The 17,941-nt window shown below is 43.6% G+C and overlaps 1 protein-coding gene across 1 annotated transcript in view; it reads left to right on the forward strand.

The window, feature by feature from the left end:
* MAP1B (microtubule associated protein 1B) overlaps nucleotides 1–17,941 on the forward strand; it is a 127,540-nt gene that overhangs the window by 93,412 nt on the left and 16,187 nt on the right. The window contains exon 4 of the mRNA XM_073584050.1: nucleotides 17,313–17,453. Within this exon, the coding sequence (XP_073440151.1) occupies nucleotides 17,313–17,453 (141 nt within the window). The remainder of the gene's footprint in view (nucleotides 1–17,312; nucleotides 17,454–17,941) is intronic.

Consider the following 17,941-nt stretch of genomic DNA (forward strand, 5'->3'; position numbering starts at 1 on the left):
AGGTTCACTAAATGCTAAAACTGACTGCCATTTTGATTCTCCAGGTTATTACAAGTTCATAGACACCAAACAAGTTTAGGCTATTTTTTATCTAAGTAGTGAAAAATAAATTCCAAACTTTGTTAAGAAAAAAAAATTGCGCCATTTTCCGATACCCGTAGCGTCTCCATTTTTTTTTGTACTTTTTTCTCTCTACGCCATTTAACAATCGGGTTAATCCTATTTTATATATCAATAGATCAGGCAATTCTGAATGCAGCGATACCAAATATGTGTATGGTTGATTTTTTTTTATTGTTTTATTTTGAATGGGGCGAAAGGAGGGTGATTTGAACTTTTATATTTTTTTATATTTTTAAAATCTTTTTTTTTTAACTTTTGGCATGCTTCAATAGTCTCTATGAGAGACAAGAAGCTGCCACAACCCGATCAGCTCTGCTACATAGAGGCGATGATCGGTTCGCCTCTATGTAGTAGAATTACTCACTTGCTATGAGCGCCGACCACTGGGCAGCCGGCAGTGACATCCATAAAGGTCTCCAGGAAACCTCTGGTTGTCTTGCCTATGAACCGGTGACACGTGATCACGTGACGTGGGTCATCGGTGGGCGGACTTCTGGCCCGATGGCCGGAAGTGCGAGTTAAATGCAGCTGTCAGAGTTTGACAGCGGCATTTAATGGGTTAATAGGCGTGGGTGGTTCACGATTTCACCCCTGGCTATTCCGGGCACATGTCACCTGTTCAAAACAGCTGACATGTCCCGGGAAAGATGTGGGCTCACCGCCGGAGACCACATCAAAGGGAGGGAGTCCGACTTTGGCGCACTATTATGCCTGACGTCGGAAAGGGGTTAACCTACCCTTAAAATTATAGACTGTTCATGTCTTTGTCAGTGGGCAAACTTGCAAAATCAGCAAGGGATCAAATAATGATTTCTTTCACTGTATAAACATGGCAAAAAAAAATCTTTTCAATCAAAAGTAAAGTTTGTCTACAAAAGGCATCATGTACCTGTGTTGGGAAAGAGCAAAAGTCACATCAAAGTTTAAGGCTAAGTGCACACGTTGCAGATTCAGCTGCGGGTTTTTCTGCGCGGATCCGCAGGTAAAGTGACCTGTGGTTTTCCTGCGGTTTAGCCCTGCGGTTTCACACCTCTACTATGTTAAAGGTGTGAAACCGCTGCGGAAACCGCCCAAACAATTGACATGCTGTGGTTTGTAAACCGCAGCAAAACCGCGCGGAAAAAAACGCAGCGTGAGCACAGCGGTTTTGAAAAGCCATAGGGTTACATGGTACTGTACCATGTCTGCGGAACTGCTGCGTTTCCGCAGGGCCCAAACCGCTGCGGAAATGCAGCAGAATCCGCAACGTGTGCACACAGCCTAAAATATACCTCCCTTTAAAGTCGTACCATTTCTCCTCCTACTCTTTTACATGACTTTTCCTCAACCCTATTGGTTGGGTTCTCGGTGACCGTCTTCATCTCTCACATCTTTTCCAGCTGTCCACTGGTGAACATATAACAATACAGACAGATGCAACATAAACAATAGATACAGAACAACATGAAACAATAAAAACATAAAATAGACAAGGGCTGATTCCACATAAAAAATTTTCACTGAAGCTCCAAACAAAAGAAAATCACAAAAATATAACACTGCACCTCAAAATACATAGAAATTAAAAACAGGTACATGCTTTCCATATAATCTGGTAAATCATTATATTAATTTAGTTATCTGTTACAAATTGTCAGCACAGAAGCAAAGTTAGTTCACATGTGCTTCACTTCTACAAAAACACCCACAAGATTTGTTGCATTCGACACAACAGCGGCGCCGATCAGCTGTTCAGCCGGCGCGATCCAGGAAGCCAGGTTCGCTCTGCAGCTTATTCGGTAAGCGCAATAGCTTGCCGAATAAGAGGGAACCCGAACAAATTCACTCATCTCAATTTAAAACCCACAATGTAATTTGTGAGAAAAGCTTCCAGCCCTTTCATAACTGCTGTTATCTCATCTGCCATTACTACCTCTTCGGCTGGGTCATTCCACAGTCTAACGGCTCTAACTGTAAAGAAGCCTTTCTTATTTAGCTGCTGAACTCACTTTCCTCTGCACGTAATGAATGTCTCCTGGTCCTTTGCAAGGTCTTTGGAAGAAATATATAACGTGATTTATAGAGAAGTAATATTACATTTGGATCACAGGATTTTATCTCTCTTTATACACCCTAAAATCTTGTTTGCTTTTGTGGCTGCTGCCTGACATTGAGTACTGTACTTGTAACCAGAATACCTGAGTCCTTCTTCTGTTCTGTAGTCCTGAGTATATTTGTATTTATTGCAGTATGATTACTGTGGCCCAGCAGCCTTATTTATTTTGGATTATAAGATGCATATAAGATGCATGAGCAGATGGAGATCTCAGCGCCAAGATCTCCATCTGCACATCCTATTTTTCTCCTCAAAATTTGGGGTGCGTCTTATAATCCGGTGCGTCTTATAAACCGCAAAATATGGTACTTTTTTAAAAACGTTATCTGCAATGTGTTTGCCTACGGAGACATCTTATCTACATCATTCTGTAGTATTATGTAATGTAGCTCAATTTTTATTATCCTTCATATTTTTCTGTCATCAGCAGAGATTGACACTTTACTCTTTCACATCCACAAGGTTAACAATAAAGAAATTTAAAATAATTGGGCCCAGCACAGATCCTTGTGGTCCCCTCTGTGGATGTTATCCCATCTAGAAATTGTACCATTTACGACTTTCTTTCCTGTCCCTGTAACAATTTTTTTTTCACCCAAATTCAGGTGCTTCAGTATAAGGCTACTGTGTGGTACAGGAGCGAATGCCTTTGTAAAGTCCAGATATATCACTTATCAGCTGCATTACCAACATCCAGATTCGTTCTTCTTTCTTTTTAACATTTCCAACTGAGATCTTGAAATACTTAGAATACTACTTCTGATTTCTTGTACTTCAAGGTTTTAATACCCTTTGCGTTTGTCTTATTATAACTATATTTACCCATAATGGTTTCTTTTTATTCCTGGAGAATATAAATTTATTACTGGCTTTTAAAAATATATCTTTATAAACTCCCCCTTTTATGTTTGGTATGCCCAGTTACCAGGACATGATCCCCTTCTCCAAGCCTGTAACTCCATTACACCCTCTGGTTGGATCATCAACCAACTAAGGATGATGATTGTCTGGAATTGTGGAAAAGAACTTGCAGATTTTAGCACAAGCAGACTCTATGTCCCATTGAATGTCTGGATAGTTAAAATTCGCCATAATATGGACCCTATAATTATTTGCTGCCTTTTTAATTTGTTGCAGCGTCTCATCTTCTACCTGTTCAGCTATATTAGAAGGCTTGTAGCATACTCCAGTTAGCAGTTTTCAATAATTGCCATCCCCATGTACATTTACCTAAAATAACTCAACATTGTCGCAGCTCCCCCCAATGTTGTTATTGCGCACATGTCTTAAGTTGGATGTAACGAAAATACCGTACACGTCCCTCCACCATTTTTGTTTTTCTTGTCTTTTCTGGAGGTGGTGTAACTCTACACATTTGTCACCCAGTCATGGCTTTCCAATAGCCTGTCCCGAATTCATTCATTTTGTTTGCAAGACAAATAATACTATTAGCACATTTATTACTACTACTAAACTCTCTACTTTCCTTGCTAAGTCCTCATTGGCCTCTACTTTTTCCTACTTTCTGTCGGCTCTATAATTTCATTTTTTGCACAACCATCCCCTCATCTTATGTAATAAGATGCAGGTGCCGCTTATGTTACCACGGGACAGAGACAGACCAAAAGTTAAAGGGTTTATTTACAAGAGTCAAAATCTCCTCGCAGGGAAAAAACAGTGGGGGTTAAACTGGCAAGGTAATGTTAATTTAACGGTTTATGAAAAGTAGACAAAGTTATCAAACAGTCAAGCAGGACAATGGTAATTAACGGGTATTGGTGCAACTTATCAGTCTGAAGGAATCTTGCTTGAAGGGTCGTCTTCTCCAACGTAGGTGCCATCAACAGCAGCACTTGTGGTCTCTGTAAGCACTGTAGTCTCTGTTAGTGGGTAACTGGGGTCTCCAGGGTTAAGGAAGGAGGCAGGGGGGACACTGGGACAAACTGGGTTTCCCTTGCTTTGAGCCCCTGCTTTAAACTAACAGCCTCTCTGCTGGAGCAATACTCAGTCTCTCTGCTGGAACAGTACTCAGTCTCTCTGCTGGAACAATACTCAGTCTCTCTGCTGGAATCAGATGCTCTGACCTGTCATCGCGGGCACCGTGACTATGCGGGGGTCTCTGTCTCTGCACAGTCAGAAGGACGTCTTCCTCTAATCACAGGGGACTCCGCATTCACGTACTCACAGACAGCAGTAAGTATGTCCCGTCCTCTGGTCTTATCTCTCTGCCTGGGAATTGTCTCTCCCCTGAGCGTGGCTGCGTCCTGCTCTGTCCCCTGCACATGCTCCTCTGAACTGTGCGTGCGCTGTCTTCGCGCCCTCAGCTCCCGCACCTTCCGGTCCACTTCCCCTTCCTGTTCCTCCCTGCCTCTCGCTGTCACATGGTCCTGTACGTCCAGGGCAGAAAGTCTTCCCTAGGCAACCCTGCTATCTGACTAAGTGGTTCTGGATAAGGAGCGGAGAAGGTAACCCCCTTCTGATTCTTCTTGTGCTTCATCCCCTTACATGTACATAGTAACATAGTTATTAAGGTTGAAGGAAGGCTTTAAGTCCATATAGTTCAATCCATATCCTATCCTAACCAGCCCTAACATGTTGATCCAGAGGAAGGCAATCCAAAACCCATGTGGCAAACAGTAAACTTCACATTGGGGAAAAAAATTCCTTCCCGACTCCACATACGACAATCAGACTAGCTCCCTGGATCAACGCAATATCAAGGAAGCTAGTTTATATAACCTGTAATATTATACTTTTCAAGAAAGGCATCCAGGCCCCTCTTAAATTTTAGTAGGGAATCACTCATTACAACATCATATGGCAGAGAGTTCCATAGTCTCACTGCTCTTACAGTAAAGAATCCGCGTCTGTGAGTATGCTTAAACCTTCTTTCCTCCAGACGTAGAGGATGCCCCCTTGTCCCCGTCACAGGTCTAAGAGTAAAAAGATCATTAGAAAGGTCTTTGTACTGTCCCCTCATATATTTATACATTGTAATAAGATCACCCCGAAGCTTTCGATTCTCCAAACTAAATAACCCCAAGTGTAATAACCTGTCTTGGTATTGCAGACCCCCCAGTTACCTAATAACCTTGGTTGCTCTTCTCTGCACCCGCTCCAGTTCAGCTATGTCTTTCTTATACACCGGAGACCAGAACTGTACACAGTATTCTAAGTGTGGTCGCACTGGTGACTTGTATAGAGGTAAATTTATATTCTCCTCATGAGCATCTATGGCTCTTTTAATGCATCCCATTATTTTATTTGCAGCAGCTGCCTGACACTGGCCACTAAATGTGAGTTTGTCATCCACCCATACACCCAGGTCTTTTTCAGTGACAGTTTTGCCCAGTGTTTTACAATTAAGCACATAATTATACATCTTGTTTGTTCTACCCAAGTGCATGACTTACATTTATCCCCATTAAAGCTCACTTACCTCTTCTCCTAGTTCTCACTCGGTATGTCACTCAGGTTTCCACACAGACTTCTTACCTCTGCTCCTAGTACTCACTCGGTACGTCACTCAGTTTTCCACACAGACTTCTTACCTCTGCTCCTAGTACTCACTCGGTACGTCACTCAGCTTTCCCCACAGACTTCTTACTACTGCTCCTAGTACTCACTCGGTACGTCACTCAGTTTTCCACACAGACTTCTTACCTCTGCTCCTAGTACCCACTCGGTATGTCTTTCACCTAACCCCCTGCTTTACCCCAGTGTTATTTATGACCTTGTTTACTGAGGCTTGATCATATTCATCTGGTCCAGTCGTAATTGTCTGACCAAGATGAGCACAGACCACTCCTCCGTGCTTCACACCTGAATATACTTTGTAGCACATGCATGTATATTGCATAGCACAAATCTGTTAAGACTTTAGTCTGCAGTGTGTATCCTATAAGTGTGTATCTTAAAAGTGTGAGATAATATGAATTAATCCAGAATTGAACCAGAAGGGAACTGAAGGTAACTGGATAGTCACTGTAAACAATGTTTATGTTTGTTTCCACTCTGACCCCTATAATCCTTAACTTTCTGCTAATTCCTACACCAAGCAATGAACAGTTCATCTCTTACTCAGTCTTCCCCATCCATCTCACCTCTTCCTCAGATCTGTTTCTCAACATACAATCCTCTGTCTCCAAACACAGACAGCCCCCTCATGCCCTCTCCTGCTCCCACCTGCTAACACTCTCTCTGCTACTCCTCACTGCCGGCGATATCTCTCCAAATCCTGGTCCTCCTCACCACATTCCCACAGTCTTTCCGTAACCTCTCCAGCCTTATACCCATTCGCCCGGACCCAGCTTCCCCAGTCCCACTAACAGGAGCTCTGTGGAACGCGCTCTCTGTTTGCAATAAACTTTCCTTCATCCATGATCTTTTTATTACTAACAAACTTTCCTTCCTCGCCATTACCGAAACCTGGCTCACTCCCTCTGACACAGCCTCTCCTGCTGCACTCTCATGTGGTGGATTCCACCTTTTCCACACTCCCCGCCCCAGCAGCAAGCATGGTGGAGAAGATGGTTTTCTCCTGTCAGATAACTGCTCCTTCATCCCAATCTCACTGCCACCCTGTTACCCTCCCTTCCTTTGAGGTGCATTCTGTGCGCATCTACCCCCCCTACAACCTCCAACTAGCTGTCGTTTACCGCCCCCCAGGGCCAGCCACCACTTTCTTTGACAACTTCACCACCTGGTTACTTCATTTCCTTTCCACTGACATCCCCACTATCATCTTGGGCAAATTCAACATCCCCATTGACACTTCCCTCTCAGTGGCCACTAAACTTCTATCCCTCACTTCCTTCTTCGGCCTCTCTCAATGGTCTTCTACTGCCACTCACAAAGATGGCCACACACTAGACCTCATCTTCACCCACCTCTGCTCCCTATCTAGCCTCTCTAACTCACCTCTTCCTCTTTCTGACCACAACCTACTTACATTCTCTTCCCTCTCCTCTCCAGGTCCACAATCCCCACCCCACAAACTTGCACACCCTCACAGAAATCTTAAACACCTCGATCTACACTCACTGTCTGAATCCCTTCTTCCTCTTAAAGACATAAGTCCCCTACACAGTGTGGTTGCCGCTGCCCCTCTATATAACACCACAATAGCTGTAGCTTTGGAATCAGTTGCCCCCTCACACGTACCAAAGCTCGCAAAATCAACACAGCTCTGGCACATCAGCCTAACCAAAGAACTGAGGCGAGCTTCCAGGGCTGCTGAGCAGAGATGGAAAAGATCCCACTCCAATGAGGACTTCATCACATTCAAACAGTCCTTCACTACTTTCAAGGCCACACTCGCTGCAGCAAAACAAACCTACTTCTCATCTTTCATATCCTCCCTGTCTCACAACCCTAAACAGTTATTCAACACCTTCAATTCTCTCCTCCGCCCCCCAGCACCTCCTCCCTCCCCACTCATCTCAGCTGAAAACTTTGCCTCATTTTTCAAGGAGAAGATTGATAACATCAGACACAGTTTTGGTCGACAACCCCCAGAGCCCTTCTTCCTAACTGCCCTGCCCTCCTCCAAAACCAACTTCTCCACCATTACAGAAGATCAACTCTCCAATCTACTCTCAAGATCACATCTCACTACCTGTGCACTTGACCCGATCCCATCCCACTTCATCCCAAACCTCACCACAGTCTTCATCCCTACCCTAACCCATCTCTTCAACCTATCACTAACAACTGGTGTTTTCCCCTCAAGCTTTAAACATACCTCAATCACACCTATCCTCAAAAAATCCCTCTCTTGACCCATCCTCTGTATCTAGCTATCGCCCTATATCACTTCTCCCCTATGCCTCAAAACTACTGGAACAACACGTTCATCTTGAACTGTCCTCCCACCTCTCTTCTTGCTCCCTCCTTGACCGCTTACAATCTGGCTTCCGGCCACATCACTCCACTGAAACTGCCCTAAGTTTCACCAATGCCTATTAACCGCCAAGGCCAAGCGACACTACTCTGTCCTCCTCCTCCTGGACCTGTCCTCTGCCTTTCACAGAGTGGACCATTCCCTATTACTACAGACCCTCTCATCTCTTGGTATCACAGACTTGGCCCTATCTTGGATCACATCATACCTAACAGACCGGACATTCAGTGTCTCCCACTCGCACACAGCCGCCTCATCGCGCCCCCTATCCATCGGAGTCCCACAAGGTTCAGTCCTAGGGCCCCTGCTCTTCTCCATTTACACCTTCGGCCTCGGACAGCTCATAGAATCTCACGGCTTTCAGTATCACCTCTATGCTGATGACACACAGATCTACATCTCTGGACCAGATATCACCTCCCTACTAAACAGAATTCCTCAATTTCTGTCTGCTATTTTATCCTTCTTCTCCGCTAGATTTCTAAAACTTAATATGGACAAAACAGAATTCATCATCTTTCCTCCATCTCACGAAACCCCCCCCCAATGGACCTATCCATTAAAGTAAACGGCTGCCCACTCTCTCCAGTCCCACAAGCTCGCTGCCTTGGGGTTATCCTTGACACTGAATTCTCTTTCAAACCACATATCCAAGCCCTTTCCACTGCCGACTTCAACTCAAAAACATTTCACAAATCCATACATTCCTCACCCAAGAATCTGCAAAAACCCTAGTCCATGCCCTCATCACCTGCCGCCTTGACTACTGCAAACTCCTGCTCTGTGGCCTCCCCTCTAACACTCTCGCACCCCTCCAATCTATTCTAAACTCTGCTGCCCGACTAATCCACCTGTCCCCTCGCTATTCCCCAGCCTATCCCCTCTGTCAATCCCTGCACTGGCTCCCCATTATCCAAAGACTCCAGTTCAAAACCCTAACCATGACATACAAAGCCATTCACAACATGAGTCCTCCATACATCTGTGACCTCGCCTCTTGGTACTTACCTGCATGCAACCTCCGATCCTCACAAGATCTCCTTCTCTACTCCCCTCTTATCTCCTCTTCCCACAATCGCATACAAGATTTCTCCCGTGCATCCCCCCTACTCTGGAACTCTCTACCTCAACATATCCAACTCTCACCTACCATGGAAACCTTCAAAAAGAACCTGAAGACTTACCTCTTCCGACAAGCCTACAACCTGCAGTAACCACCAATCAACCAAACCGCTGCACGACCAGCTCTACCCTCGCCTACTGTATCCTCACCCATCCCTTGTAGATTGTGAGCCCTCGCGGGCAGGGTCCTCTCTCATCCTGTACCAGTCGTGACTCGTATTGTTTAAGATTACTGTACTTGTATTTATTATGTATACCCCTCCTCACATGTAAAGCGCCATGGAATAAATGGCACTATAATAATAAATAATAATAATAATTTGCCATTTATCAGCCCAAGCTTCTAGTTTACATGAATCCTCCTGTAATATAAAATTGTCCTCCTCTGTATTGATTACCCTGCAGAGTTTAATGTCATCTGCAAATATTGAAATTCTACAAGGTCATTAATAAATATGTTAAAAAGAAGCGGGCCCAATACCGACCCCTTAATTTAAAAGTTCTTCTATCTGACTGACCATTATTTCCCCCAGCACAGCAGCATCTTTCCCATTGATGTACAACCTGTCCCTTCTGTATAGCCTGCAGTCGACACAAGTAAACCCACTTCTCCTTGAAATTCAATCCTTTCTTCCTGCACCACTGCATACAAATGTATTCCATGACCGCAGTTTTTTCCCTAGTCCAACCCAGCAAAACATCTGTCCAATCCGCAATATGCCGAACTCGAGCACCCGGTAGCCCACTCATGGTCTTGGCGACAGATGACTCTGTCTGCCTAATAATAGAGTCCCCTACCACCAACATCTGTCTGGCCTTTTCTGCACTCCTGTTTCTTTCCTTCCTACAGCAGGCATTTTTAGAGAAGTAAAGTCCTGCTGTAGTGATCTTAACCCTGGACTTACTTCATCTCTAATATCAGTTAAATAAGCATATTTACTCGGCTATGTCAGCTCAGTACTATGCTCCCTGACACTCCACCCACCTCTTCTTCTGTTACTCTGCATCCTACCTCAGAGTCCTGGTCTTCCCTTCCTCAATAACACTGGTTCCAGCAAAAGCATGCTCAGTGAGCTCTAAATTCCTCTTCAGTTTTTCTATGCTTCTCAGTATTGGACGCTGTATAGTTAGATCCCTTACCAGGGCTTCCAAATACACAACACGCAGAATTCTATGTCATGTATTGAACTATATTGTGTTTAACTATGTACTTAAAGTGAACGTGTCAGCAGGATTTTGCTAACTAAGCTACAGGCATTGTCAGGTTGGCAGTGTTAAACTGATTAAAATTCATCTTGTGGTTCTCATGTAATCAGTGTTAGGGTCCAGTCACACTAAACGATGCGCCACCGATCCCGACAACGATACAACCTTGTCAGGATCGCAGGTGCCTCGCTACATGAAGCACGCGTGTCACTTAGTTATCCGCTGTGTACCTTGGATACCAGCTCCCAGTGCGAGCACGCAGGTATCCAAGGTACACAGCGGGTAACTAAGCGAAGCGCGCGCTTAGTTACCCGATATTTACCTTGGATACCAGCTGCAAGCATCTGCTTACAGCTCTGGGAGCTCGCTGATCGTTGCTCTCCCGCCTGCCACACGCAGCGATGCGCGCTGGCCAGCTGGAGACCAATGATCAAAAAATGGTCCAGGACACTCCTGCACGATAATAATAATAATAATAATACATTTTTATTTTTATAGCGCCGACATATTCCGCAGCACTTTACATTTCAGATGGGATTTGTACAGACAATAGACATTACAGCATAACAATAATCACATACAGTAGATTATAACAAATAACAAGAGGAGTGAGGGCCCTGCTCGCAAGCTTACAGTCTATGAGGAAAGAGGTAGACACGAAAGGTGGGTGGTAACAGTTGCTCTGATTGTATGGACCAGCCATAATGTTAAGTGTGTAACAGTACAGACACAGAGGGCTAATGGATGCATAAAGCATGTGGGAACATGATGCTGGGAACCTGGTTATGGTAAAACTTTTGGCTCTGCCACACAGGGATAGGTTAGGTTAATGTGTTGAGGCGATAGGCCAGTCTGAATAAATGCGTTTTCAGGACACGCTTAAAATTGTGGGGATTGGGGACTAATCGTATTGACCTGGGAAGTGCATTCCAAAGAATTGGCGCGGCACGTGTAAAGTCTTGGAGACGGGAGTGGGAGGTTCTGACTATTGAGGATACTAACCTCAGGTCATCAGCAGAATGGAGGGCGCGGGTAGGGTGGTATACTGAAACAAGGGAGGAGATGTAGGGTGGTGCTGAGCCATGGAGGGCTTTGTGGGTGAGGGTAATAAGTTTATACTGAATTCTGGAGTGGATGGGTAGCCAGTGTAATGACTGGCACAAGGTAGAGGCATCGGTGTAACGATTGGTGAGGAATATGATCCTGGCTGCAGCATTCAAGACAGATTGGAGAGGGGAGAGTTTGGTAAGAGGGAGACCGATTAGAAGAGAGTTACAATAGTCGAGACGAGAATGAATAAGAGAAACAGTAAGAGTTTTTGCAGAGTCAAAAGTAAGAAAAGGTCGAATTCTAGAAATGTTTTTGAGGTGCAGATGACAAGAGCGAGCCAGTGATCGAATGTGGGGGGCAAAGGAAAGCTCGGAATCAAGTATGACCCCAAGACAGCGGGCATGTTGCTGGGGAGTAATAGTGGAACCACACACAGAAATAGCAATGTCGGGTATAGGTACATTAGTAGCGGGAGGAAACACCAGGAGTTCAGTCTTTGACAGGTTCAGTTTCAGATATAGTGAGGACATGATATTAGACACAGCGTTTAGACAATCGCCAGTGTTTTCTAGAAAGGCTGGCGTGATGTCAGGAGAAGAAGCGTATAATTGGGTGTCATCAGCATAGAGATGGTACTGGAAACCAAATCTACTGATTGTTTGACCAATAGGGGCAGTGTACAAGGAGAAGAGGAGGGGGCCTAGAACCGATCCTTGAGGAACCCCAACAGTAAGGGGAAGGTGAGAGGAGGAGGAACCGGCAAAAGAAACAGTAAAGGAGCGGTCGGAGAGATAGGAGGAGAACCAGGAGAGAACGGTGTCCTTGAGGCCAATGGAATGGAGCATAGTGAGGAGGAGCTGATGATCCACAGTGTCGAATGCTGCAGAGAGATCCAAGAGAATTAGCATGGAGTAATGACCATTTGATTTAGCTGTTAGCAGATCATTAGAGACTTTAGTGAGGGCAGTTTCAGTGGAGTGTAAAGAGCGGAAACCAGATTGGAGAGGGTCGAGAACAGAGTTTTCTGAGAGATAGCGGATAAGACGGGAGTGGACCAGGCGTTCCAGGAGTTTAGAGATGAAGGGAAGATTAGAGACAGGTCTATAGTTAGCGGCACAGTTTTGGTCGAGGGATGGTTTTTTAAGTAGTGGATGTATGATGGCATGCTTAAATGAGGAGGGAAAAATACCAGAAGAGAGAGAGAGGTTAAATATTTTAGTTAGGTGAGGGGTGACAGCAGGGGAAAGGGACTTGGAGGGGGGGGCGGTCGCTGATGCATGTCACACACAGCGATATCGCTGGCGAGATCGCTGATGCGTCACAAAATCAGCAATCTCACTAGCGATCTCGCTGTGTGTGATGGGGCCTTTAGAAGTTTTCAGTTAATGAGATGTTCATGCTCCAGAGTGGGACTGTAGGCAGAGTCTTAGCTTCCTGCTAAGCCAGAAGAAACAAAGAAAGACCTGCTCACAGGCCACCCCAAAGCACAAATATGTTCCTCATCAAAGAGACAGAGAGAGAGAGAGAGAGACTATTTTTGCTTTGAGGTGGACATGTGGGCAGGACTTTCCTTGATTTCTCTGGCTTAGAGCAGAGTCTGCTAAATCTTTCTGAAGGTCTTTTGCAATCAAGTAGGGGTTCTGATTTGCCTCTCTAGCAATTCTATGATCAGCTCTCATGGAAATTTTGCTTAGTTTTCCAGACCTTATCTCGACCTCCACTGTTCCTGTTAATTGCCATTTCTTCATTACATTTTGAACTGAGCAAAGGGCAGCGTAAAAACACTATCTTCTTATAGCCTTCTGCTTTGCGGGCCTCCCACCATTTTCATTTTCAGAGTCCTAGGCAGCTATTTAGAAGAACCCATGGCTGCTGTTTTTGGCACAAGGTGAGAGGAGGCTGGGTTTTTATAACGCTGGGAAATTTGCATTACCTGCCCTTTCCAAATGATGATAATGAATAAGAATAACCCTAACAGGCTAATTAAAATCTGAAACCTCAGTTTTCTGAGCATACATATTTGCAACGGTATCCAAATTTTTGTATTGGCTTATTTTCCTTTTTGTAATTTTTAAAATGTGAAAAATGACACTATTTTCTTGCCTAAAATACAAAGGAAATGTGTCATCTTTAAATGTAGGCGTTTTAGAGATAATTTTCATCTTCAACTTACTTAACTGTACACAATAACAGTAATTTTCACCAGTGGTGCCCAAACTTTTACATGCCAATGTACAACCAGGTACCAGGAAAAGTGATTTTATTCTACATATACTAACAACCAAAATAATTGTAGTTGCCTACATGTACAGTCATGGCCAAAAGTGTTGGCACCCTTGAAATTGTTCCAAAAAAATGAAGTATTTCTCCCAGAAAATTATTGCAATTACTCATGTTTTGTTATACACATGTATATTTTCATTGTGTGTATTGGAACAACACAGCAAAACAGAGGAAAAAAAAAAGGCAAACAACATGATTTCACACAAAAGCCCAAAAATGGCCTGCAATCAATCATTTCCAATAACCATCAACAAGCTTCTTACACCTCTCAACTGGAATTTTGGCCCACTCTTCATTTGCAAACTCTTCATGTCTCTGATATTTGAAGGATGTCTTTGCTCCACAGGTGTTCATTGACAATTTGATCCAGACTCATTGATAACCACTACAGAACTCTCCATCGCTTTGTTTCTATTCATTTCTGGGTGCTTCTTGAAGTATGTTTATGATCATTGTCCTGCTGGAAGACCCATGACCTAGGATGCAGACCCAGCTTTCTTACACTGGGCACTGCACTGAGACCCACAATCCTTTGGTAATCTTCAGATTACATGATGGCTTGCACACCATCAATGCACTAAATGCCCACTAATTTAGGGGTAGTGACGCTGCTATGTCCATTTGAACATGCAAAAAGATCATCAACCTGCTGGTGGTGTGACTCTTTACAGTGGCTGTGTGTATCCAATTGAGTTTACCCTCAATCTTCACCAAAGTTGCTGTGGTTAGGGAACCTCGAATGGCATCAAGTCTTGGCTTAAGGCTTTTTCTCATGAGAGTTCTCAGGATGACCCAATCTCTCTGCCTGAGATCATATGCTCCTTACATTGATTCGGGGTATGGAATGGAAGAGTACACCTGTTTATGACACTGTTTAGTCCATTATGTAAGGCTTTTTCTTCATTGATTGTTCTATCATGCTGCATCTGAAGTCACTGTGGAAAATATGATGCTGTTCTAGATACTTAACCAAAAATTATCTCATATGGAGAGAGACCTGTCCAAACATGTCACATTTACCTTTCTTTCCCCCCTTTTTGAATTAATTGACAATAGCGTAGTGGGATTCAAAACTGTGTCACTCGAGTTCTACATTTTAGGCATAAGAAGGGTACATTGTAATGTCTAGGTTGTACCTGACTGAGAACAACATAAATATCATGTGCAGTCTAACTTTGTAATCAGAACCTTTTCTGTAGCCTTTTTAAAGCATGAATCGCAGAGATGGCTCTGACACAAGACGTTGCCCTCCTAGTGATGGGGTCCAATATAGCTGAATAATAAGTCACAGGTCTCTGCTGTAGACCACATTTTAGGGGAACTTGAACTGCTGCTGTCTTGCAACCTTCCGTTCCCCTGAGATGTTTGGTGCCTTGGCCTTTAGCCAATTGCAATTAAATCCTTTCCACATGTTCAAGACCCATGTAAACAAACTCCTCTCTAATGGATTCCTTTATTTCCTTTACAAAAGCAGTTCCAATCATGCATCTCTCTGGTCCATTTAATTAACCTACAAACGGCAAAATATTTTCATTTTATCTCATCTTATGTCATTTAAGATTAATGGATTGTTCTCGCTGCTTTGCAGACTTCAATGTTGCAGGACTTTACAGTACTCTTCCCCTGAGTCTTACTTCTGCCAATGTTCTGTGCCGTATTTACTAATTGGTTATTCTTTTGATGGTCCAATTCACTACTTTCTTAATTTGTGCAGTCACATTTTTATCTTTTGTATTTAATAATACTTATACAGTTATCTCTTGGGAGGGGAGGAAACACAAGGCAACGTGTTTCGAGTGAAATCTGGAGTTCTTTTTCAAAGCCTGATTTAAATATTTTCCCATCAATCATATGGCATGTAATCAGTAGGTAGGAAACATGCAATCAAGGCGAGAAATAAATATATAGACGACTGATGTGAACAGACAAAGAAATATAGAGGAGACATACAAAAAAATAATTAAAAAAAGTTACAAAAAGCTAAGACCGTTAATAATGAAAAATAATATCTCAGCGCAAATTTAACCTATCAGGAAATCTTGTTTCAATGTTAAATATCCAAAAGGCTTCCCGGTTTAACAGCAATCTCTTAATGTGTCCCCACGTGGGTTCCTTTCAATAACGAAGATCTGAAAACATGATAACTGTCGTTGATGATGGGAAATAAAGTGCTTGGCTGCAGATGAAATATGCCTGTTAGAACTATTATCATTAGAAATGCCATTTAAGAGTTCAGCGTTGCTTATTTTTAATTTGCGGCTTGTGCATCCAATGTAAAGCAATTGACAAGAACTGCACTAAATGCAATATATAACATTTTTAGAGTTGCAGTTAATGTATTGATTAATTCCAAATTAATAAAGTTTGTTTTATGATGGCTCAGAAATCAAAACAGCACATCCTTGTATGGTGTACTCAGGACTTCTAGTTTATTAGCACATGTTGGCACTTTAAATAGAGTCACAGACAAAGGAAAAGTTCTCTCTGCACCATGAGCCAATAGGAACACTTTAAGGGTCCCGTTTCACTAAACGACGCACCAGCGATCCCGACAACGATACGACTTGGTCAGGATCACTGGTGCGTCGCTACATGATCGCTGGTGAGCTCTCAAACAGGCAGACTCACCAGCGATCAGGACCAGTGAGGATGCTGGTATCCAGGGTAAATAGCGGGTAACTATTCAAGCCCTTAGGGGTACTTCACACTAAGCGAGATCGCTAGCGAGATTTTGTGACGCATCAGCGATCTCGCCAGCGATCTCGCTGTGTGTGGCACGCATCAGCGACCAGGCCCCCCGCTGGGTATCGCCGATCATACAGGAATGTCCTGGGCCATTTTTTGATCGTTGGTCTCCTGCTGGCCAGCATGCATCGCTGCGTGTGGCAGCGGGAGACCAACGATCAGCGAGCTCCCAGCGCTGTAAACAGATGCTGGGAGCTGGTATCCAGGGTAAACAGTAGGTAACTAAGCGCGCGCACTCTTAGTTACCCGCTGTTTTCCTTGGACACCAGCTCCCAGTGCGAGCACGCTGGTATCCAGGGTACACAGCGGGTAACTAAGCAATGCGCACGCTTAGTTACCCACTATTTACCCTGGATACCAGCTTCCAGCGTCTGCTTACAGCGCTAGGAGCTCGCTTATCGTTGGTCTCCCGCTGCCACACGAAGCGATGCACGCTGGCCAGCGGGAGACCAACGATCAAAAAATGGCCCAGGACATTCCTGTATGATCAGCGATACCCAGCGGGGGGCCTGGTCGCTGATGCGTGCCATACACAGCGAAATCGCTGGTGAGATCGCTGATGCATCACAAAATCGGTGACGCATCAGTGATCTCGCTTAGTGTGAAGTACCCCTAAGGGCTTGAACAGAAATGTGAATCTCCCTTATCAGTGTTACTTAATCACTAAGACAAAGGGGTTACAAGGTAAGATGGCTACATTAGTCACAAAATGGAATCCGTTCTCTCACAATGTCTAGAAGTAATTAAGTAATTATTAAACTGTGGATGTTTGTCTTTCACTCTTAGGTACGTTTGATGATCACTGATGCTGCAAGACACAAACTATTAGTGTTGACTGGACAGTGCTTCGAAAATACAGGGGAACTTATTCTTCAGTCTGGGTCCTTCTCATTTCAAAACTTCATAGAGATCTTTGCAGATCAGGAGGTATGAGCCATCATCATATATAGCTAGCATTATCCTGAATATGTACAGTCTTTGCTGCATTGCTTTGCATGGTCTAAAATCTTTTATTGAATGCGAAATTACATTCATTATTCATTACCATTAAATATCAGTAATAATGAGACTGTCAAGAGTAATCACTCTATTAAAGAGAATATATTCGCAACTAAAAGAGTAATAAATGAAAAGTACAACTTACAGTAAATATTATCATTTAAAGCATACTTCTAGTTTCACAAGAAAAATGACTGTAAAAGTCTACGGCTCTTGGTAGCACAGAATATGGTAGCGTAGCTGGCAGAGTAAGATGCTATCTAATTATGCGCTGCTCACAGCACAGACCACAAATTGTCTATGCCGTTGTTAGAAATGCAAGTACGCTAACAAAATGAGTTAGAAAAATATTTTTTTCTTGGAAACTCAAAGAAAGCTTTTTGTCACAATATATATATATGACTTAATGGAAGTAA

Source organism: Dendrobates tinctorius, unplaced genomic scaffold (genome assembly GCF_039654945.1).
Source record: "Dendrobates tinctorius isolate UK_male_01 unplaced genomic scaffold, ASM3965494v1 ptg000083l, whole genome shotgun sequence".
Lineage (NCBI taxonomy): Eukaryota > Metazoa > Chordata > Amphibia > Anura > Dendrobatidae > Dendrobates > Dendrobates tinctorius.